This window comes from Zootoca vivipara, chromosome 5 (assembly GCF_965207765.1).
Source record: "Zootoca vivipara chromosome 5, rZooViv2.hap1.1, whole genome shotgun sequence".
In the NCBI taxonomy this organism is placed as follows: domain Eukaryota; kingdom Metazoa; phylum Chordata; class Lepidosauria; order Squamata; family Lacertidae; genus Zootoca; species Zootoca vivipara.
This window is the reverse complement of record NC_142588.1, coordinates 31,064,896-31,088,576: the sequence shown is the minus strand read 5'-3', so window position 1 is coordinate 31,088,576 and position 23,681 is coordinate 31,064,896. Positions and strand designations below refer to the sequence as shown.

At 44.4% G+C, this 23,681-nt stretch overlaps 1 protein-coding gene across 1 annotated transcript; it reads left to right on the top strand.

The window, feature by feature from the left end:
* Window positions 1-17,292: 17,292 nt before the first annotated feature.
* Window positions 17,293-21,236, top strand: DKK1 (dickkopf Wnt signaling pathway inhibitor 1). The gene is made up of 4 exons (XM_035138222.3): window positions 17,293-18,220; window positions 18,358-18,520; window positions 19,634-19,771; window positions 20,603-21,236. The coding sequence occupies exons 1-4, from the start codon at window positions 18,011-18,013 to the stop codon at window positions 20,851-20,853; spliced, it is 762 nt and encodes a 253-aa protein (XP_034994113.2). The 5' UTR covers window positions 17,293-18,010; the 3' UTR covers window positions 20,854-21,236.
* The last annotated feature ends 2,445 nt before the right edge of the window (window positions 21,237-23,681 follow it).

Sequence of the window (23,681 nt, the reverse complement as noted above, 5' to 3'; positions counted from 1 at the left end):
TGCAGTAAAAGTTCAAACATATCACATTTTATAATAGGCTCCATTGCAAAAATATTCCGATCAGACCAATGATTTGCAAACTGACTGTCAAATTTACACCAAACAAAAAAACATATTCTTTCCATTGTGAAACCAATGACTGCAGGAGGAGTGAATCTTGTTGCACCACTGAACAAAACAGGACGAGCGCTTTCTATGAGTTTCCTTGTATATGCAAATGTTTCTGACCTAGAACACCTAGAAAGCTAAACACTGAAAGTGTGTTGTGTGTCCTCTTCCTCTGTGAACAGTCCACTCCATAAACAGACCACAGCACTGAGACACTGATGTTTCAGGCTTTAATAGCAAAGGGAAATTGATTCAGCGTTGCCTACTACCGTACTTATTCCAATGTATGCTGTTTTTACACTGGTGGCTTCCTTTATAATCTTAATGGCTATTTTTCCTTTGGTTTTCTTCTTACTGAGGATTCTACATGAAAGAGGAGGATTTAGTTTTGTTTGTCCAAGAATACACTTTCATCAAATGGTCTTTGACCAGTTGCACTCTTTTGATGTAGACTTTAAAAAAACAAAAAAACTTTTTATCATAAACTTAACTGCTTTTGTTTTGCTCTGTATTTTCCCTGCAGCTGTAATTGCCGAGTGCCTGTTGTATACTTTATAGAGTTGAAATAAAAAAAATTACTTTTGAATATTGTTGCCTTGTTCATATTTCTACCTTCTTATGTGTTTCGAATTGCATTTTAAACAGTAGTTCAGCTGTCAATTCTCTCAACACTGAAGGAAATACAAACTTTTTCAGCAGGGGGCCGGGTCCACTGTTCCTCAGACCCAGAGATGCAACCCAGAGATGCATTTTAAATAAAAGGACATATTCTACTCAAGTAAAACACGCTGATTCCTGGACCGTCCGCGGGCCGGATTTAGAAGGCGATTGGGCTGGATCTGGCCCCCGGGCCATAGTTTGCCTACCCATGGCATACAGCATTGTCCCGCACTCAGTACTTTCACAATTTTGTGGAAACATATCCCTTACTCCTCATGTCAGGGTAAAGAAGCTGCGCCTGAAATTAATACACACACAAATTCACACACCCACAGCTCTGCGTGGGTATGAAACCATGTAAAACCTCTTGACAGGCAACTGTTTTTGCACAGCAGTAGGGAGCCTAATGATATAGCCCATGCCTCTCTGCACACACCCTGACTCAGCTCCCACTTAACTCATACCCTCCAACATTGTACCAATGAAAATAGGGGTGTCCTGTTTAAATAACAACAACAACAATAACAACAACAACAATAATAATATTTAATAAAACAGTAAACGTTTAAAAACTTCACTATACAGGGCTGCCTTCAGATAACTTCCAAAGGTTGTATAGTTACTTATCTCATTGGCTCATGAGTTGCATAACTTTTCCTGCTCCAACATTTCTCTAATGAAAATAGGGACGTCCTAAGAAAAAGCAGGATATTCTGGGTTCAGATCAGAAACGAAGTCCTGTAAATCCAGGACTGGAATCTCTGGAAAATAGGGACACATGGAGGGTCTGTTAAATTCTGTTGTTGCCTCTCTACTACTGCCTTATTTAATAATTAATTGGCTCTTTTTAATCAACTAATAAAGCAGATTAAAGGTAAAGGGACCCCTGACCATTAGGTCCAGTCGTGACCGACTGTGGGGTTGTGGTGCTCATCTTGTGTTATTGGCCGAGGGAGCCGGCGTACAGCTTCCAGGTCATGTGGCCAGCATGACTAAGCTGCTTCTGGCGAACCAGAGCAGCACACGGAAACACCGTTTACCTTCCCGCTGTAGCGGTACCTGTTTATCTACTTGCACTTGAACGTGCTTTCAAACTGCTAGGTTGGCAGGAGCTGGGACCGAGCAATGGGAGCTCACCCCGTCGCGGGGATTCGAACCGCCGACCTTCTGATCGTCAAGCCCTAGGCCAGGGGTCCCCAAACTTACCCGGCTTCAGGCCGGATGCCCGCCGTGCTGATTGCATGGTGGGCCGGAGGGGAGGGGAGGGGGCGCAGGAGCGCTCAGCTCGTGCACCCATGCACAAACACTATTTCTGGCACACTCCCGACCTGGAAAGCGCCGAAAATAGCTTGTGCGCATGTGCAGAAGCCTCCTCTGACCAGGAAGTACACTGGAAATGACGCTTGCGTTGTGCACAACCTATTTCTGTCACTTTTACGGGGTCGGAAGTCGGCAGCCACGCCGCGCTGGTAAGAGCGGGCGGCGGCAGCGGGCGGCGGGGGTCCTTGGGGGCCACATAAAAGAGCCTTGGGGGCCAAATGTGGCCCCCAGGCCATAGTCTGGGGACCCCTGCCCTAGGCTCTGTGGTTTAACCCACAGCACCACCCGCGTCCCTAATAAAGCAGATTGCATACACCTATTTTGGAATTGTTCTCAAATAGAGATATTCCAGAAATCTGTCCAGGCTAATATCTCTGATATTTACCGGAACCCCTGGAACTTAAATGATTTCTGCTTGGTTATCTAAAAGATGTTACTTATTACCAAAGAATATGTGCAAACCAGCCTAACAGGTTTATGGGGAATGGATACGTTTTACAATATTTTGGATCAACAAGTTCATTTATAATGTCCAACTTTATGCTGCTTTCAACCTGCTGTAACTTCTTTATGCTCTTTATCTTTGATTTACTTTGTTTATTAATAAAATAAAAATTAAGTAGCCATGATATCTATAAAGAAGCATTAGTGTTGTGAATACTACACAGCTATTGAGCAGTTGTTTATGTGGTCTCGAGTAAAATATAGAAAAACTGGGGTCTTCTAGGTAAATATTTTAAAGTATTTTTAAATACTTTAAAAATATAAAAGCCACACTAGTCTATAGATTAAATAAACAAACTTTTTTTAAAACAAAAACTAGCATTAGAAGTGCTGAAATGAAAATAAAGGTGGTGCCAAGTGATGTTGGTTCATGGAATAGAGTTCCACATCAGAAAAATCCCATATCCCAACTTATTTCAGATAGTGTTGGGACCTGGAGCAGAGCCTCGGAGGCTCATCTTAACTCTACATTTATACAGAAATAGGCAATCCCTCTTATATCAGTCATAGTTATATAAGCGACTAATAAACAGAATGCAACACCAACAGCATAATATAAAACTTTAAGGTTATGGGTGGGGTGGAAAGGGGCAGTCCACTTAAAAAGTGAGAGCATTTTAAAGACAGGTTAAAAAGAAATATTAGCATGTTACCTGCACTTATATTTGTGTGCTCCAATCTCAAACCATTCTGGAAACGGTGAGAATACCCATTTCCTTTTCTTCAAAAAAAAGGGGGGGGAAAGCAAATACCTTATATGACAAAGAGTGTTGCAGTTTGCAGTATTGAAAAGGTTTTCTATCTCCACACACTTACTGGCCTTACCTAAATTCCTTGCAAGACCTGACAATATCCTACCCACAGTAATGCTGCCTGTGGGTGGTCAGTTATTGCACACCTGTAATTAAAGGATTGTATTTTATGAAATAAACACCCAGCTTTTAAGGGAAATTAACATTTATAATCTGTACTGCTTTGATGAAGTGGGTACTGGTGCAATCTTGTGGGGGATTTTTTTTATTGCTTGCCTCTTTCTGCCTTCAAAACCATTTTCCTGCTGATAAGTTTAATGATATTTTTATCTATCCTCAATGAAGGAAATCAGTAAAATGAATTGCCTGTGCTCTCTGGGAATATTGAGAAACAGCTCAAAGGAATCGGAATGAATTAAGCAACATGGCTCAGTGCAGGGAAAATTAAGACCTGATGGAACCCCCTAGTGATGAATGCTATTTGTCTCAGTGCCACTGTGATACACCATTCTCTCCTTATAGATTAGGCGGCAACTGCATCCTTTCAAAATGTCAGGAGGGGAGATATAATCTGGAAAAACTATCTTATGCAAACTCATCAGGAATTTTGTAATTGGCACATAGAAGAACAGTGTGAAAAGCTATTAATTTCCTGGGTTTAGGCAACATGCCGAACTCTGTACAAAATGCCTGCAATCCTATACACACTTACCAAGCAGTTAAGACCAGCTGAGCTCCGTGGGAACTACCTCATGCATTGGATCAGGCTGCAAGCAAACCTATTTGCCGCATGCTTCCCTAAATAACAAATTTCAGTGATAGACTCCGAATAAATGCTCGTTTCTCAAAACATATGTATAGTAGGTTTCCTTTGTTTTTCCTAAAAATAATCTCTGTGGACTCCAGGAACTACATCACACCACCACTTGAGCCTGGGACCAACACTGGTTTTCAGTCACCTGTGCAACATTCAAATAGTGTTGAATTCTATATGGATTAGCTTCTTACAGAAGACTGCATTACCATGTGCTACATCAGAGGTCCCCAGACTACGGCCCGGGGGCTACATACGGCCCCCAAGGCTGTCATAGCACCTCTTCCTCATTAGAAAGTAGAAATTACCAAATAAAATGCAAGCGCCTTCAACCTCCATCAATTTGAAGTCCTGCCTGTGGTCTCATTAAATTAAGACCTGCAATTTGGAATACCTGAATGAGGACTGAAATTGATGGTATATAGGAAAGGTCCTATAACTCCACTTCCTTTATGCACAGATAGGAAATGATGTTTATTCATTCATACTCAAAATAAAATCAGTGTATACTAGTAAGTTTAGGGGTCTTAGTGGACCACAAGCTTAACATGAGTCAACAGTGTGATTGTTGCAGCAGCAAAAATATATATAATGCTATTCTAGGCTGCATCGATAGAACTATAGCGTCCAGATCAAGGGAAGTCACAATACTGTTCTATTATGCTTAGGATTACTCAAATTGGCAGCAGCAGTATAAAGTTAATCTGAATTTATTCAAATCTATTTGCATAGTATTGTGACCAATTTATGGCGTCACAGCTGAGCTTTGTCCAACACAATAAAAGGAAATGGAAATAGTGGATTGTTACTCCAAAAAGAAATGGTTATAAATCAAGCCCACTTGTCCTATTTGAATTTGTTGTTTGGGGCATGGTGGGTAATAAAAACCCATTGGCTCTTTTACATGTAGCAGCCATTATACCAAGCCACCACAGCAGACATTATGTGTTATGCCTCAAAGTCCAAATGGCTTGTGACCAGAGCTGAATCTACACTGATCTGAAAAAAACGCTTAAAGAAACCACGTAATATAACCCTCAATACAATTTCCCATTGACTATGGTTTGCTGCTCTGCAGCGCCTTCTGGTGTCACATTTTTATAACAAGTTTTTAACTTTGTAACTGACCAGTGTAGATTAGTCCCAGGTTTACTTGAAGGACCACCTTCCTCCATATCACCCTGGGTAAGAACGGATATCTTCTACAGAGGCCCTTCTCACTATCTCTCAGGTATTCATAAGGTGACAACACTTGAACTCCCTTCCCTGAGAGGTCCATATGGCTCCTTCATTACTTGGGTTTAAGAGGGCAGTTAAAGCCTTTCTTTTTTTAATAAGGATTTTGAGCCCTCTTAGATGTTTTGTTTGCTCATTCTTCAGACATTACAGTTGCAATTAAGGCCAGCCCCTTGGGATCTACATTGCCTGCACAGTTACTAACCATGACATCTGATACATCCTCATAGATTGAAGTCTTTTGACAGTCTCTGATGAGCATAGGAGCAACTACAGGTAAGGGAATGTCTAAAGGAGGTCTAACAGGATACAGTGGTACCTCTGGTTGCAAACGGGATCCGTTCCAGAGCCCCGTTCGCAACATGAGCAGTACGCAATCCCCGTCTGCGCTTCTGCACACGCACAGGTTGCAATTTGGCACTTCTGCGCATGACATCATTTGACGCTTCTGCGCATGCGTGAACCGCCGAACCCAAAGTAACCCGTTCCGTTATTTCCGGGTTTGGCACATTCGTAACCCGTGTTGTACGCAACCTGTAGCATTCGTATCCAGAGGTATGACTATACTTGCAAGGAAGCAAGTCAAAGCCTGAGACAACCCATTATTATTCTACTGTATATGGGATTCTAAGCACATTTATGTTACAAACGTATCAGGTTTATACCACTTTAATTGCCATGTCTCTTGCCTAAAGTATCCTGGGAATGGTGGTTTAGGAAAGGTACATGTTTTTAGATGTTTCTAATTGCAATTGTTTTTAGAATGTTTTTGCTTTCCTTTTTGTTTTTAACTTGAATATCTGTTTTCTGCCCTGGACTCCTTGGGTGGACTATAAATGCCCTAAATATTAGTAAAAATAATATTAACTTTTACAAGAAATTTACAAAACATTCCTGTTTACACAGGCTTCTGCTGGCTGGAAGTTCTGACCCTAGAAACCCTGCAATTGAGAGGACACGATTATTTTTAGCAGTTTCAAATTGTTTTTTAAAAGATTGTTTTACCGTGTCCTTTAGAAATTTTAATTGTATTAAGATGCATATGCTTGTAGCTCTGGGCTCTTTCAGAGAGAGATGAAGAGTATGGATCTAATAAAGGATAATACCAATGCCAGTGAAACATTACACTCCGGGACCCAAACTCAGAAGACATACCCTCCAACACCCCTCAGAGGGAACAGGCGACATTTTATTCTACATCAGTATCACCGGCAAGTGGAGGGTTTTCTTGCACATTATGACTTTTAGCAAAGCTTTTCATGATAGTCCAATATAAAATACAGTATACATTCAAAGCAGCATAATTAACAGGAAACCAAGATAGTATCTTAAAGATGCCTCTCGGCTCAAGAGCAGTGTACCTCTCCTCTGAACACCAGCTGCCGCATAGCACAAGAAAAGGGAAAGAGCATAAGACTCTTCATCTCAGAGTTGTGGGTTTGAGCTCCACCTTGGGCCAAAGATTCCTGCATTGCAGGGGGTTAGACTGGAGGACCCTCAGAAACCCAACTCTACAATTTTATAATACGGACACAGGTGGCACTGTGGGTTAAACCACTGAGCCTAGGGCTTGCCGATCAGAAGGTCGGCGGTTCGAATCCCCGCGATGGAGTGAGCTCCCGTTGCTCGGTCCCAGCTCCTGCCAACCTAGCAGTTCGAAAGCACGTCAAAGTGCAAGTAGATAAATAGGTACCGCTACAGCGGGAAGGTAAACGGTGTTTCCGTGTGCTGCTCTGGTTCGCCAGAAGCAGCTTAGTCATGCTGGCCACATGACCTGGAAGCTGTACGCCGGCTCCTTCAGCCAATAACGCAAGATTAGCGCCACAACCCCAGAGTTGGTCACGACTGGACCTAATGGTCAGGGGTCCCTTTACCTTTACGACTACAGTATTGAGGATTTAGGATCCCGAACAAACAGTAAACTACATATGATAAAAATTAATACAAGTTATTGGGGGGACACTAGCTTGTCCCTTTAAAAACTGTACTGTACTGCTGTTATATTCTAAGGGGCAAAAACTTTTGCATTTGCACGAGGGCCCTTCCAAGCTGCCCTAGCCATCCACCTGAATCTAAGGGAACAAGGGAGGTGGGAGCACATTTAATTGACCGGCACCAGAACCAGGGGCTGCCCTGAGTTGCCCTGTAACTTACTGTAACAACTTCATGGTGAGTTCTGGCACCTTTTCATCTTGGGAAAAAAAGTACTGGATATGGCTATGGAACAAGTTCTACATTCACAGGCTGTGAACACACATACATTTAAAGCACATACCTCCAAGAATCCTGGGAACTGTAGTTCACCTCTCATAGAACTACGATTCTCAGCACTCCTAGGGTTCCCATTACTCTTGGGCAGGGTGCTTTAGGGTGCATACACCCTGCATGATAATGTGAATTCAACACTGGATGCACCAGGAACATGAAGAAGCCCAGTGTTGCTACATCACCATGTTCTAATAACCTCATGCTTCACTTCTCATCCCTTATCCCCTCTTACATGAGAACATCTTAGTGGAAGATCTGACCGTTAGGTGGTGAAAAGTTAGTTTGCTCTTTGTGTAAACTCTTTGATTTCGACTTTGCATTCAGTGGCCCAGTTCCTTGGAATACATCTTAGCCTGGGCTCCCTTACTTCTCTGATCTCACTTACATTCCTCTTCTCCAGTAACAGAGGCAGAGCTAGGAAGAGGGTGAAACATAAGCTCCTCTCTCTGCCAACCTTCCCTTCCACTCTAGGAACTGGAAGCTCTGTTGCTGCTGTTAAACCTTGAGTCAAGCAGCAGGAACCTCTTGGCTGCTCCAGGCAGAGAGCAAGGAAAAGGGACCACAAAAGTCATCTAGTCCAACCCCCTGCGCAATGCTAGCTGCAGTTTTAAACCAGCATTTCCTATTTCATGTGGAAAATCCAACACTTAATAGTGCAGCCCTAAGTCTACTCAGAAGCAAGTTTGCACACAGAAGATCCCAAGTTGCAAAACACACATACAAAAAAACAGACCCTTGTCTGCGTCCGTTTGAAATCACAGTGAGCTGCCATTTCTTCCTGGATATTACAGCAATAATTATCTCTTGTCTCCATAGCTGCCAAGTTATCCCTTTTTTTAAGGGATTTCCCCTTATGCTGAATAGGCTTCCTCGCGAGAAAAGGGAAAACTTGGCAGCTATGCTTGTCTCTATGAGAGGAACTACTATTCTTGCACAGCATTACTCCCCCCCCCCTTAAACACACACACTTACTGCTTATCTCTTGGGTATATTGGGAGGGAAAATGCATTGGAAATGTGTTGATATTACAGTGTGTGACAGGAGAAAAGGCTGGACGACCGTAGCTTTGGAGTTCAGAATCCTGGCAGGGCTATGTCCCACTTTGCCCACGAGAGGGGCTTTCCCTGGTAAGCCCACCAATTTCAACAGGGCTTACTCCCACGTAGGGGTGTGCTGCGAGGGGGAAATTTGCAAAGAGCCCCTCCTGCATCGCAAGAGAAAAGCAGGCGGCTTCTTCGGCCAGGAGGCAGGATGGCCCGGGGTGCTTCCTCCTTCCCAAAGCCTAGTAAGCACTAACTAGGGTTTGGGGAAGAGGCCCTCACAATTCCTTCCCAAGGCCAAAAATGAGGCTCTTGCGTGGCATGGGAAGAGAGATATACTGTACCAACTTAACATGAACAGGCCTAGCCTGCTCCTGCCTTTCATGCCAGCTTGGTCCTCACCTCAGACTACCAGCAGGGCTATGACACTTTTCCCCATAGCCGGAGAGAGCTCACCTGCACAACATGCCAATTAAAGGGGGGAGCATTCCTGCCCCCCCCCCCTCTGCTTTATTTACTGACATGCGCTGACACGAGGCTGCTGCTGTTGCTTTAAAGATCTTGAATTTCGTACTCATCTGCATCCAGATCACCTCTACACTCCTCCAGATCTTGCAATTGCTGAAATAGTTGCTCTTCCAAGTTCTGCTTCAATTTGCTGGTCTCAATTATTCCCCTTCAAGCCATTTCAAATTTTGTGCATAACAAGACCACCCTAAACCAGGGGTGGGGATCATCCGCCCCCCCTCCCGACACTTACCCAGTCCCACACCCCTCACTGGCCTCGCACCCTCTCCTTGAGCCTTTTTCTGCATGGCCGGATTATCCCCCCCCCCCTTTAATCCTCCTTGCTGACACGAGGTTTTGGAGAGGACCGCTCGAACTTGAGAGAAAACAGTTCAGAGAAAAAGCACGTCATGATTAATAAACCGCCCTCCGTAGCCAAGTCGCAAAAGAAGAAAAAGCCATTTTCACCGAGGCACACAAACCAAAACTTTGAAGTCTCCACCAGAGGGAGCCGAGCGAGCCCAGTCGCCCGGCGAGAGTAAAAAGAAGCGCCGCCGGCCGCTTTTCATTTCTCATCTCCCGCCCTTTCATTAAAGTCCCTCGAACGCGTCTCGTTTGTTTGCCCACGAACTGTCACGGGTCAAACAGGCAGCGCCCGTGGTCGTGTGAATGGCTTTGCTCCTGGGCGGGTAAGTGGGGCTCGGGTGTGTGCTGAGCGCGGTGTCTCCCGCAAGAGAGCGAAACAGGCGCAGCCAGCCGGGCTGATTAAGGCCTTGGGGTGGGATGATGGAGGTCTCGGGAGGCGTTTGATCTCCCGCGCTTCAAAGGGAGTCCTGAGCTCGAGCTTCACTCGACGCCGCTCGCCCGGAGACGGCTTGAGAAAACACGGCGCAGGCGCCAATGGCAGCGAGCAAATTACTAGGGGCTGCCCGGCTTGTTTGTTTTTTCAGGCAGTGCCACCACAAGTCCCGCGCGCCCGGTTTGCCTTTTATAGCTGGTCAAGGAAAGCGGCGCGGCCGCTTGCTTACCTGCAACAGGCGGCCTCCCATTTCGCTTCAGTGCCTCGCTTTGTGTTCACAGGCCGGTCAGGAGGAGTATTTTGCGGAGGGCGCACAACCCCAACCCCTGCCCGGGACAAAATTTCCCTCCAGATCTAACTCGGGGCAGGTCTTTCCCTACCAAAACACACAGGCTAAGCGAGCCCCGAGGCGTGGACCGGGGTAGTTCTCAGCACGAGACAACAACACAGCTGTAGCAAATAATTTCCGAATTGTGGGTACTCCCAACAAGTAAAGGAAGCAGCGCCTTGCACACCCAGTCAAGCCATTGGTCCACGTGGCTCAATGCTATCTACACCAATTGGCAACAGAATTCTCTTTTAAAATGGAGATAGGAAGTTCCATTGCATTACTGCAGTGTATTGACACTTGTACACATGTATGCATTATTACAAAATGAGAGAGAAGGTGCATAAAATGGGGGGGGGGAGAGAACACTGGAACCTTGTCCATATTTGGAGCACTGCTCCATCCAACTCAGCACTGTTTACACTGACTGGCAGCAGCTCTCCAGGTTTTCAGAGAGAGTGTGGCCTTTCACAAGAAATATCAGGATAAGAGCCCAGGACTTTCTTCAGACAAAGCAGATCCCTACTAAGCTGCAGTCCTTCCCTCTTCTAATGGTACCAGGGCGCAGATAACTTTAGTTTCCTTTTTTGCTTTTTATGTACAGCTATGACCCATGTCAATTATCTAATACTGCAGGGGCTCCAGGTAACCCAGCAACCAGTGAGAGTTGGCAAGACCATCAGCCAATCAGGACAGGAGGGCGGTTAAGTTTGCACCTCAGTTGTGAAACCGCCACACTTTAAACCCTCACAGGGTGTAATTAAATAAATGCTTAGGATAAAATATTTGGTGTTCAGAACTAAAAGACTTGGCTTCTGGCAATTACCAGCCCCAACCCGTGTGTGTGTGTGTGTGTGTGTGTGTGTGTGTGTGTGTGTGTTGGGAAGGCGGGTGCTGGTGATAAGCGAACTAATCCAAGTAGCCTGAGAAATTGGCTCCTTTGCTATTTGACTCCATTACTTACAATATAAAAAAGAATTCCTGTACATTCATCATGTGTATAGATCTAGTAACTGAGGATAAGCCTTCAGAGAGCAGATGAAGTGAACTAAAGCCCATCAAAGCTTAAAGGTAAAGGTGCCCCTGACCGTTAGGTCCAGTCGTGGACAACTCTGGGGTTGCGCGCTCATCTCGCTCTATAGGCTGATGGAGCCGGCGTTTGTCCACAGACAGCTTCCGGATCATGTGGCCAGCATGACAGCCGCTTCTGGCAAAACCAGAGCAGCACACAGAAGCACCATTTACCTTTCCGCTGGAGCGGTACCTATTTATCTGACGTGCTTTTGAACTGCTAGGTGGGCAGGAGCTGGGACTGAGCAACGGGAGCTCACCCCGTCGCGGGGATTCGAACCGCCAACCTTCCGATCGGCAAGCCCTAGGCTCACTGGTTTATACCATCAAAGCTTATGCCATAACAAATACCAGTATGTCAGTCTGCAACATGCTGTAGGGCTCTCTGTTGCTACAGGGGTATGTGTGGCCCACTTTAAGGTAGTGTTACAGCAATAGCTGAAGTTGGGTGGCCTGTCTTGTGCACTGGATTATGCTCCCTAGGATTGTATAGCTTAGTATATGCAAGCAGCAAACAATTCTTCCCGCCTAATTACTTTATCTCTTAACTCCCTCTCCTGGAATTTAATTCTTTCTTGTCCGGAGATTTTCTTTTGTTTCAAAGCCCTTGATGTATAAATCAACCCACTCAGCCTAGCAGTCACCCCCCCCCTCTTCTTTTCCTGTTAGTAATTTGTTCAGACTGTTCTTGAAAAGCTAGGTGGCATTAAAATTCTTCCTTTTTTATCATCAAGAAGATACAGTACAAGAATGCACTCACCTATTTCCTAGTAGCCCCCAGACCAACAGCCCTCATAAAAGACTTGGTTGGATGTATGGCTCACAAAGTAAGTGCCACAGCTAGGGAGACTTCCTGCCCTCATTAAACAGAGTGCTTGTAGTTGTGATAATTTGAGGGAGTTCTCCAATTAGAATAGCTATCCAAACTAGGATGTGGGTACCAACCAAACAGGGAGAGTTTATTGTAAAGGCAAGGTAGGATAGGTTTAGGATTGAGAGGGATCCTGCAGCAGGATTGAGAGGGCTACTACAGCAGTGAAAGGGAGAACTTTATTTCTATTCAGAATGTGTGTGTCTTACGTCCTGGAATAAATTAAGCAAAAACAGCATGTACTGCATGCTCTCTATCCTACTACTAAAAGAACACACAAGCAGACCACATAGGATGGTCATTTGCAAAACGGAATTCTGCGCCTTTAATAGTTGTGTAGATGTGGGAATTGCAGTAGGTGTAGCTTGTCATGCATGCTTTTGTTGTTGTTTAGTCGTTTAGTCGTGTCCGACTCTTTGTGACCCCATGGACCAGAGCACGCCAGGCACTCCTGTCTTGCACTGCCTCACACCTGCTGAAAGTCTCTGTTCTACACAACCGTTAAAGGTACAGAGGTCTCATCCTCTTTTGCATCTGGTCACCTTTAGTCCACCACACAAATGCCTGGATCAGTTCAGAGATGTGACTTAGGATTTGAAGCTTGGACTTCTCAAAGGCTGGGTGCTTCCCTGTACCGGGAAGGAAGCATGAGCATTCCTGATCACGTGATTCTCCCTATTCATGTACATCTGGGCATACATAGATACCATTTTTATGAATTCGGCTAAAGACACTGGTATCAGAGGTGTGGCTTATACCCACAACATTGGTGTCTTCTTAGCACATGAAAAAATGCACAGAGAAGTAAAAGGTTTGAAGTTAGAAATCTGGCTATAGATGTCAGGGTAGCAGACCACCAAGGGAACCTACCACAATTTCTACTTTTCTACAACAAGATGCTGACTTACTTGGAAATCACTGATTTCTAAGAAAAATATCTTAGAATCTAGCCCTGCTGACTAATAATAACTTGTAACAGTACTTTTAAAAACTTATTAATTCAATGTATACATTTTGGAAGTGAGCACCACTGAACACAGCTAAATTTTCTATGCAAATATGCACAGTCACAGTAACTTTTAGGAAAAGGTTTTCCTATTTTATAAAAGTCCCTTTGCACACTAACAGGCTCTTTTCATGCATTCAGCAGGATGCACCGATGTCTGGGCTATGGCCAGGATGAAACCCGGCTAACATCAACAGGGTAGATTACTGTCATTTCCTCTTCCATGCCTATGAAAATGGGAACCTGTGAACAGGACTTAACATTTTAAATCATAATCTTATTCCAGTTGCAATGGAATCATAGAATCAGTTGAAAAATAAAAATTTTCCAGCAGGCAACTGTCCTAAGGTGCAGTGTATATGAATGTTTGTTTGTTTTTACAGTGTTTTACGGTTATGTAGGTGTCCATAACCATAACGTCCTTTAGGCAGATATTGCAATATCCAACTTTACTCCATTATATTTCTCTAGCTGGCCATAGAAATAAGGAAGTTAATGGTTCAGAATCCCTGGTACACAAATCAACCCACTCAGCCTCATCACACCCAAACATACACACACCTTATTGTTACACTACATTTATTAGTACGTATTTCCTACCTAGCAGCACTTCCTCAATGCCCGGAATTTAAAAACTGGAGGTACACGTCAATCTGATGCAAAGATACAGCAGAATGGTCAATTCCCAGCAGCAGTTTGGGACAAGTCAAGGCAAGAGCAATTCATCATACTAAGATACGGAAGACAACCCTCTCTGTGACTGGTTAATTTAGAAACTGAATTCACTTAAACAAACAACGTAAGTCCTATAAGAAATCTGCAAAATAGCAAAACAGGTATTAGAATCAACTCCAGAACTGGCCCTAGTAAACATTTTCCAAGACATTACAAAAGGCTCATACGCCACCTACTCTCAGCAACTAGGAGCATCATAACTAGGCACTGGAGGGACCTATCAGGAGTGATCATGGACCACTGGTACAAAATTGTATAGGAAACAGTCCCACTAGAAAAGCTAACCAACTAATTAAAAGTACCGGTAGCACGGGGGATGAACAAAAGAGCCCAACAAGACAACAACTTCACCCCACCCTCGACAGCATATCAATTAATATGGCTAAGCTGACCCAACGACCCGCCCCCCCCACACCCCTTCACACATGCAACCAAACTTTGCTGCAATAAACTGAATGCAACCAACCAGGCCCTGGGCTCTCCGACCTCTCACACCACCAACAATCCACCAACAAAAACAAAAAAGGAATACATAAAAAACCTACCCATGTGACACAGTCACAAATCTTCACGCATAAACTATCATTACCCCAAATTAGCCCCCACAAATAACCCAGAGATGCATTTTAAATAAAAGGACACATGCTACTTATGTAAAAACATGCTGATCCCTGGACCATCCGTGGGCTGGATTTAGAAGGCAATTGGGCCGCATCCGGCCCCCGGGCCTTAGTTTGGGGACCCCTGGCCTAGGGCTTGCTGATCAGAAGTGACTGGGGTGCGGTTGCACTCAGGCCCTGCCTGCTGGCATCCCACAGAAATCTAACTGGGCACTGTGAGAACAGAATCCTGGACTAGATGGGCCTTTGGTCTGATCCATTTGTTTTTTGTTTTTGTTGTTAAGCAGTACTCTCAATGTACCTGGACCAGAGCAACTAAAGAAAAGGTATATATAAATAAACCTGATTTGACTACCACATTTCTCATTTGTTACAAGCTTGCTTCAGTAAAGTGATTCATGTGGATATGTTCTATCCTTGCAAAGGCACAAATCTGGCGCAATAAAAAGGGCCCTTCCCTAGGTTTGATGAGGCCCTAAGCTACTGAAGGTAATGGGGCCCTTTATATGTCCAGCTGTCCTTTGTCAACAACAATTTGTCACTGTTTTTTTGTGTTGAATATATGCTATATGGTAAACCAGTGATATTTTAGGGAGCAGGCTAGCAGGCGGGCCCCATTACTACATCATAGGAGCCTACACAACACAAAAACACTGTCGCTGTATGTTTTATTTTATTTGGTTTTTTTTATCTTATATTTTGGAAATCTACATCCAGTTTTTTCCTTTAAATTTTTTTGGGGCCCCCAAGAGAGTGAGGCCCTAAGCTATAGCTTGTTTAGTTTAGTATATGTAAATCCGGCACTGTTCCCAGGTATACCAGAGAACATAACATTGCCTAATTACAAATTACAAACTGCCACGATAATACAGTATGTAATTGGGTACAAGCAGAAAACAGATGACATGAACATTCCAAAATGTTTATGAACTAGATATGCCAAGGTTATGATGGCAAGGTTAAAAAGATAAGTACCTGCATAAGAGAGAATCTCAGCCAGTGTAGCCCGCATGACAAACTGCACCCACTGAAATTTGCTCCTATCTGCAATTTAACTACAAGCAACACCTGCTGAAATCATGCCAAAGAATTATTAAAGGTGCAGGAGCCTTTTCTTCTTTTCCACCTGGCCACCCTAAGTTATAGTTTTTGGTAGAAAAGTTAAATAAGCTTTAGGTTGCAACAACAGTTTATCTAAAGCTGTTGTGCTATATGTATGCTACATATTTGTTCCAATGCTATCTATCTATATATAATCTGTATCTGACTGTATTTTACAAAAATATTAGCTCAATAGAGCTTTTAAGCACACCGCAATCCTAAACATACAACCTGGGAGTGAGTTTTTCGGACACAGTGGAGTCTACTTCTGAGCAAACATGCAGAGGATTGTGATATAAATTTATTTATTTTCAAAGCTATGATTTCTCCTGAGATGTAAAAACAGGATAATTGGCAGAGCTTATTTTAGATGACAGACTGACGTTGTCACAAGGAGTTCCCATCTATTCGCTCTCTAGTACATATGGCACAATCCTTGTTTTGAAGGAACAATGCCAATTTAAGAACAAAAGGGACACAGAAATGGTTTGCGGATGGCATGGCTAGCACCCATTAAAATTGTTCCTCTTTGAACTCCTTGACCAACCTACTGTAAGCTCCCTAGAAGATCTAGGCCCATGGCTAGAAACAATTAGCAGCTCTCTGCACCTCCAAAGAAGCTGCAGTTCAGAAGATTTCTTATCAACATGAGCTGATCAAACTAGATGGTTTGAGAGGACTAAGAGGGCGAGAATGATTTTTGTTCATAGCCTGTAGTGGTTCTTTGATCTCCATTGGTTGTTTAACTAGCATCTCCAATGATACCAAATTCAAAAATCTTTGTTGTTGTTGTTGTTGTTGTTTTAAAAAAAACATGATAGGAGGAGAGGGGTGGAAAGCAGACTAGGCATTTAATTATTTATTTTCAAATTCCACAGTGCAGCTCATCCCCTCTCTAATCTGCAATTAACAAACTCCAGTCTATTGCCTTGCCTCTTAATAGGCCATCAAAGAGCAACTTCTGTAAATGGGATGGGAGGCAGGTGTGCTGGATGGTAAGACCTGTGAGATCAGGGTTCAAATTCCTGCTCTGCCAGGATGCTCGCCTGGTGACTTCGGGCCAGTCACTCACTCTCAGCATAACTTACCCCACAGGGTTGTTGTGAAGATTAAATTGAGAGAACTACCTGCACCACCTTGAGCTCCTTGGAAGAAAGGTGGGATAGAAATGTAAACAAACAGAAAATCAAAACTGTCTTGGGCTTGCCCTGATTGTCCCCTTCAGTTGTTATTAATGTTCCATAGCAAAGGAATGTTGCCATGTTCCACTGCAACTCATTTGTTAATGGTAAAAATCCTGTACATGTCTGCTCAGAAGCAAGCTCTACTGAGGTCAGTGGTCCCCGATTCCAGGAAAGCTTACTTAGGGGTTGCAGTCTAAGATTGATTGCAAAGGTAACACTCTCTTCTCACTAATAATCTAATTCGCTACTGAATATGCATGCACATGATAGGAGCTGCAAGAGAAAGAGGGGTGACATTGTTATAAAGTCAGAGTCACCCTTCGTTCCCCACCTTCTCTTTATTTTACTCGAAAGTAAGCACTATGTTCAGTGCTTCAAAGTTACCGTGCTTGAGACTGCAGCCAGACGCGTTCACTGGAAGGGAGTGTTTTTATTATGCCTTCTTACTCGGAAGTAGTTGCCACAGAGCTAAAATATGCACAGGGTGGTTGCCCGATTCCCTAGGCAGCGCACCTTACAAGGACAGCTAAAACACGGAACTGTCTAAAAAGAATTCACACCAATAAATTTCCTCTTTGGGTGCTCCGAATGGATAGCTGCTGGGAAGTGAGCGGAACACGCCCCACCCACCCCGCTTTCTATGAACAATCGTCTGTATCCAAATCAAATCAAGACTCATGGCGTTGCAGCAAGTGAGAATTTCCCTGCTGGCCGATCCCCAATTAGGACATCCGCCCAATGAGCGAATGGCTTTGCGGGGGTGCGTCGCATCTTCTCCCCCCCCCCCCTCCGCCGGATGATCCCTTTGTAATCCCATCCTCGGCGGGGCTGCGCGCCCTCCCCCTCCCCCCGAGGGGCGGGAATTAGGACCCCGGGGAGTATAAAGTCAGCTCAAAGAAAAGCGAGCGTAGATTCCTAAACTCCCCCGCAAGGCTCGAAGGACTCTTATCTCCTGGGAATTTGCACACACCCTCTATTTGGGGGCAAGAGTAGGTGGCTTTGAAAATAAAAATAAAAATTGAGACCTATTTGGATCCGAACCTGTGACCTTTCGAGCTGCTATAAAATATCCTCGCCATCGCAAAGATGCTAACGTTATGCGCGGACGGATCCTGCCGTCTAGTTACAGTGGTAGTGCTCGCTCTCTTTTTCTCTGACTGCTCCGACGCCGCGGAGAACTCCGCTTCTATCTCCAACGCCATCATTAAGAGCTCGGCGGCGGCCGGATTTCCAGTCACCCCGGCGCCGTCGGTGTACGACGGAAGTAACACGCACCACCCCGTCGATCCGCACCAGGTATGTGTTTGGGGGGTGTGGGTGTCTTTTTTTGCGCGAGAGAGACACGGGGTGGGAGACACCGTCTACCCACGGGGCTCCTCGGAGCCTTCTCCTTTTCGGTGGCGCTTCCTCACTTGGCTTTCCCTCGCCTGCAGGGCTATCCGTGCATCGGGGACGACGACTGCAAAGCGGGAGAGTATTGCGCCACCCCTGCCCTTCCGGGCTACCCGGCGGCACAGATCTGCCTTGCCTGCCGCAGGCGCCGCAAGCGCTGCCTTCGCAACTCCATGTGCTGCCCGGGCACTTATTGCGGTAACGGTGAGTGTTGCTTGAATTTGGTTGTTTGCCTGAGGCTAGACCTGTTGGGTGTCGATAAGACCGGCATAAAGTGGGGCGGGGGCAAGGTGCTCTAGTGCTGGAGGTAGAAAGCGCCCTTCCTCGAATGCTAGCGAAATAAAATGATGTGGGTGTTTAAAGAGCACACTCCCAAAACCTGCCCATCTGGCTGCTGGTGTGTTGGCACTGGAAGTAATGGAAAGTCTATTGGCTTTTTGGCCGGCATCCTACATGTTAATGGAGTGGGGTGGGGGGTGGGGAGAGAGAAGCTTGATAGAACACTTACCTAGGAGTAAGCACCATTGAATATAGGGAGATGAACTTCTAAATTAAATGCAGGATGTGATTACTCATGGTGAATGTTTGGGTTTGCCAGAGAGCCTTGGGATGCTCTCTCAAAAGTTGATGCTATAGCTAGGGACTGTTACGCAGGCCGACTGCTGGGATTTCAAAACAGATGATAAAACACAGTAATAAATGGCATTGCATTAGCTAGAGTAACTATTGCTTCATCTAGGCTGGCATTGTCTGCCCTGAGTGGTAGCTGCTGCCCAGTGTTGGACAAGAGGGCCTTTCCGTCATCAGCTACCTAATCTTCTTAAATGGAGATGTGGGAGATTGAATCAGAGACCTTCTGCATGCGTAACATGTGTTCTGAGTTATGAGCCCTCCCCGAAGTTGGCTCCAGAATAGATTGTGCTGTCTCAGGCTAAACGTTTGAAGAATACAGAGGAGCAAACCCATTCCGGTACTTAGGTTTCTTTTCGTTACTGGTGGTGTTTCAGGTTTTCAGTAACCCCTGGAGGAGGACTCAAATAGTAGGAGAAAGAACTAGGTAAATTACCCAAAACAGCTGGGTTACTGGGCACTAGCACTGAGGTCCTGAACAGGTTATATAGGCTTCAGCGATAAAAGGCATGCAATTACAGTATTAGTATTTCACTGTGTAAACGTGTTTTATAAATGGAGCACCAAGGTATCTCCTTTCTCCAGCATCTGAGGGAGTCTTTACCCAGGAATAACAAAGCAGACAATTGAAATGGATTTCCATAGTTATCCGCTTGTTTTCACCAAGTTTTGGGTTTTTTTTATCAGGGATCTGTGTACCAGTGGAATATGATAAGTTCCATCCTGGGGAGATTGAGGAGACTATCATAGAGAATTCAGACCATGGCACTTTGGACCTTCACCCCAAAAGGACCACAATTTCATCCCAGTTTCACTATGCAAAAGGTAAGGGTGTTAGCAGCTATGCAGGCTGGGGTGGGGTGGGAAAGAAGGCAAATGTGGCACTGCTGAAAAAGCTTTAAGGTTTTTCAATGTCTTGGAACAATTGTAGATCTTGAGTGATAACGGAGTTGGGAATGATTGTCCCACTGCATGCTGCAAACTAATGTGTTGTAGAGACTGCTGTTTTGACCACTGCAGTGGTGTTTTAAAAATCTGATAGCTTTATGCCAGTCCCTATATAGGCATTTCATCCCTTCCAGGGTTCTCTTAAAATTGATGCCTTCCACTGTGAAGGCTTCCTTTCAAAACCTCAAATGGTGACATTCTCAATAACTATGTACACATTTCTAGCACTTGGGTGGCCAGTATTTTGAGCATGCTTTCCCCACAAAGTTTTCCTTGCAACGGATGGTACTTGTATAGTGGGACACACATGTCAACAACTGTTAGCAGCAACCCAAAGACATGCTCTCAGAACTGGGCAGCATCCTTTCTCAACACATGGCTTGTTCAGTTCAATGGCTTGCAAATTCCTGTTTTCAGGGAACACTTTTCCACAATGGATCTGCTAAGGAACTCTTTAATATTGTCAAATTGTGTTAGAGGGTTCTATGGCACATACTCAGTTTGTGCGGCACTGGCCTGCATAAACATACATATACCTGTGGGATGTGCAAAGTATGTGCGAGTTATGGTGAAATATTCAGGGAAGCCCTTTGAAAACCGTTGGTTCAGTGTCTTATCACTTTCCCTGCAGTTGCATAAGGAGAAAACAGGACTAGGGATAAACAAGTATCACTCTGTTCTCAATTACCCTTTCCTTTATTTCCTCAGGTGAAGAAGGTGACTCATGCCTCCGCTCCTCAGATTGTATGGAAGGGCTCTGCTGTGCCCGTCATTTCTGGTCCAAGATTTGTAAACCCGTTCTTAAGGATGGCCAAGTGTGCACAAAACACCGCAAGAAAGGTGCTCATGGTTTGGAGATCTTCCAGAGGTGCAGCTGTGGGGATGGATTGACTTGTCGGATACAAAGAGACCACACAATCAGCAACTCACCCCGACTACATACTTGCCAGAGGCATTAACCGTTGTATTTTTATTATTATTTTTATTACTAAACCTGATGGACTTAAAGAGAAGGAGGTGTGGGATACCCTTGTTACGGAAAAATCACCTCCAAGGACTGACATGTTTTAGAGTTTACACTAAAGTACTCCAGCATCTTGCCCCCTCAAAACTGGAGTATGAAGCATGTTTCTTTAGGGAACTATTTTTAAAAGTGACTAATTACAGTAAATTACTGTGTCTGTAAATTCTTGGGTGTGGCACTTAACTATACATGATGGGAGATTTCAATTTTTCCTGAAGTGCTGCACGATCTTGTCTATTGTGACATGTGTTGTACACACTGGTTTTATTTTATTGAGCCTATTGTTTTGACAAATGAAATAAATTTCTTTTAATTATCTATTGGGTGGTGATTCTGTTAGTTGGAATAATTATAGCCATCATTTGCGATACAGTAATATCTGATCACATACTGTCTCCGTGAGTGCAGAAGCAACCTAAGAATTATAGGGAGGGATTATACTTGCAAGTTAGAAAAGGTTTGAAACATCTGACACTCTTCAGTTTTGATCAAACACTGGGGAAGAGTTTCAGATGTCTAATTGTAGGTGTGCTAGGCTGTAACTCTGGTAACTGTTTCCCCATCACTTCAACCCATTCTGTGGATTGCAGTTTTCTACTGCTGGGTTTCTACAGTAAGTCTAGTAGAGGGTAAAGGTAAAGGGACCCCTGACCATTAGGTCCAGTCGTGACCGACTCTGGGGTTGCAGCATTCATCTCGCTTTATTGGCCGAGGGAGCCGGCGTACAGCTTCCAGGTCATGTGGCCAGCATGACAAAGCTGCTTCTGGTGAACCAGAGCAGTGCATGGTTTATGTATTTATGTACTTGCACTTTGATGTGCTTTCGAACTGCTGGGTTGGCAGGAGCTGGGACCGAGCAACGGGAGCTCACCCTGTCGTGGGGATTCGAACCGCCGACCTTCTGATCGGCAAGCCCTAGGCTCAGTGGTTTAACCCACAGTGCCACCTGCGTCCCCTAGTCTAGAGAATAAAAAGGTAAAGGGACCCCTGACCATTAGGGAGCTGGCGTACAGCTTCCAGGTCATGTGGCCAGCATGACAAAGCCGCTTCCGGCAAACCAGAGCAGCACATGGAAACGCCGTTTACCTTCCCGCTATAGCGGTTCCTATTTATCTACTTGCATTTTGATGTGCTTTCGAACTGCTAGGTTGGCAGGAGCTGGGACGGAGCAACGGGAGCTCACCCCGTCACAGGGATTCGAACCGCCGACCTTCTGATCAGCAAGCCCTAGGCTCAGTGGTTTAGCCCACAACGCCACCTGGGTCCCTTAGTCTAGAGAATACCTAGCATTAAATATTACTCTTCCCCTCTCCTGGCAATTTCAGGGGTGGGTTCAATAGCAGTACAGTGGTGCCTTGCTAGATGGATTTAATTCGTTCTGTGAGTCAATTCGTTTTGCGAAAAATTCGTCTAGTGAATCCCATAGGAATGCATTGAATTTTATTTTATTTTTTGCCCATAGGAACACATTAATTGAATTTCAATGCATTCCTATGGGAAACCGTGATTTGCTAGACGAATTTTTCACAAAACAAATTCATCTTGCGAGGCAACCTCCGCTCGAAAAATCTCTTCGTTAAGCGAAAAATTAGTCTTTCAGGGCATTCGTCTAGTGAGGCACCACTGTACAAGTATAGGGGTTGCAGCAAATTGCCATCTAGATAAATTTTCTATCTCTGCTAAACTAATCGGGCTCTGAAAGCATTGTGCGTGCAAGTATTGCACCATTATGCTTGACAACCCTCAAAATTAAAAGGTAACTACTGTGAATACTGAGCACTTAAGTTGCATGAATTCCCCCCACCCACAGTAATCTTCATTCAGAACTTCATTTATAAAGTATGCTTTCTCCAGTGAATGGACATCTAATGTGTGTTCTGTTTGTAATTCTAAGAATGCATGTTTCATTGATATTTCAAGGCAATGTAACAATAAAATATAAAGCTAACCCCAACAAGCTTGAGGTGCATTCTTCTGCATCTCAAATTGAACTACCAGTACTTTGAAAATTCAAGCAAGAGCTGAAAGGTGTTGTTGAAGCTTCCCAGGATCTCATTGTTGGGACTTGAGGGTGGTCCTGTGAGTAGGTTGAATTCTTTACTTCATTGTGTTCCCTTCCAGCTCATCTCTGTCAAGAGACAAAACCTAGGAAATGCCCATTCTTGATAGCAATACTTTTGCTTTAGGATTGCGGATTAATTTTAATGGGATAATACATTGTTATTGCATGATGATGGGGCTGTTGAAGAATGGAGCTTTCTGATTACAGGAATGCTCCATCATTGACAGAAGGTGGTCTTAACAAATGCCAACTCCAGGAGAAAGCATTCAGATAGGGCTGCTTGTCATTTCTATTTAGTTTCCTCTCCCAGATGGATTTGGTCACTTCCCTTCCCCCTGCACTTTTTTTTTTAAAAAAGCTAATCATTTGGCTGTGAGGCCTTTTCATTGGTATACATTCTCTTGGCATGGTGAATCAGCACTTCTTAAAGGTTAAGGCACACAATCCCCCATAGATCATTATCGGCTGCATTCTTTATTCAGGCAAGGTCAGCTATTGCTCCATTATTTGTATGTTTCTCCAGTGCCATCTTAAGCTTCAGTAAATTGGCCTGAGGGGGCTTTGCTGCAAAGACATCAGGGTGGTTTCAAAGCAAAGGAAATGTGATTGCTGTGACACTGCCTTGTGGAGGGGTGGCCTGAACTGATGAGGAAGGATTAATTTCCCCCCTCCCTCTTGCCAGCCTTTATCTGCCACAAGAA

Coding starts and splice junctions, on each gene's coding strand:
- DKK1 (XM_035138222.3), top strand. CDS start 18,011: ATGCTAACGTTATGCGCGGACGGATCCTGCCGTCTAGTTACAGTGGTA. Junction 18,521..19,633: donor GGGCACTTATTGCGGTAACG/GTGAGTGTTGCT, acceptor TTTTTTTATCAG/GGATCTGTGTACCAGTGGAA. Junction 19,772..20,602: donor CCAGTTTCACTATGCAAAAG/GTAAGGGTGTTA, acceptor TTATTTCCTCAG/GTGAAGAAGGTGACTCATGC.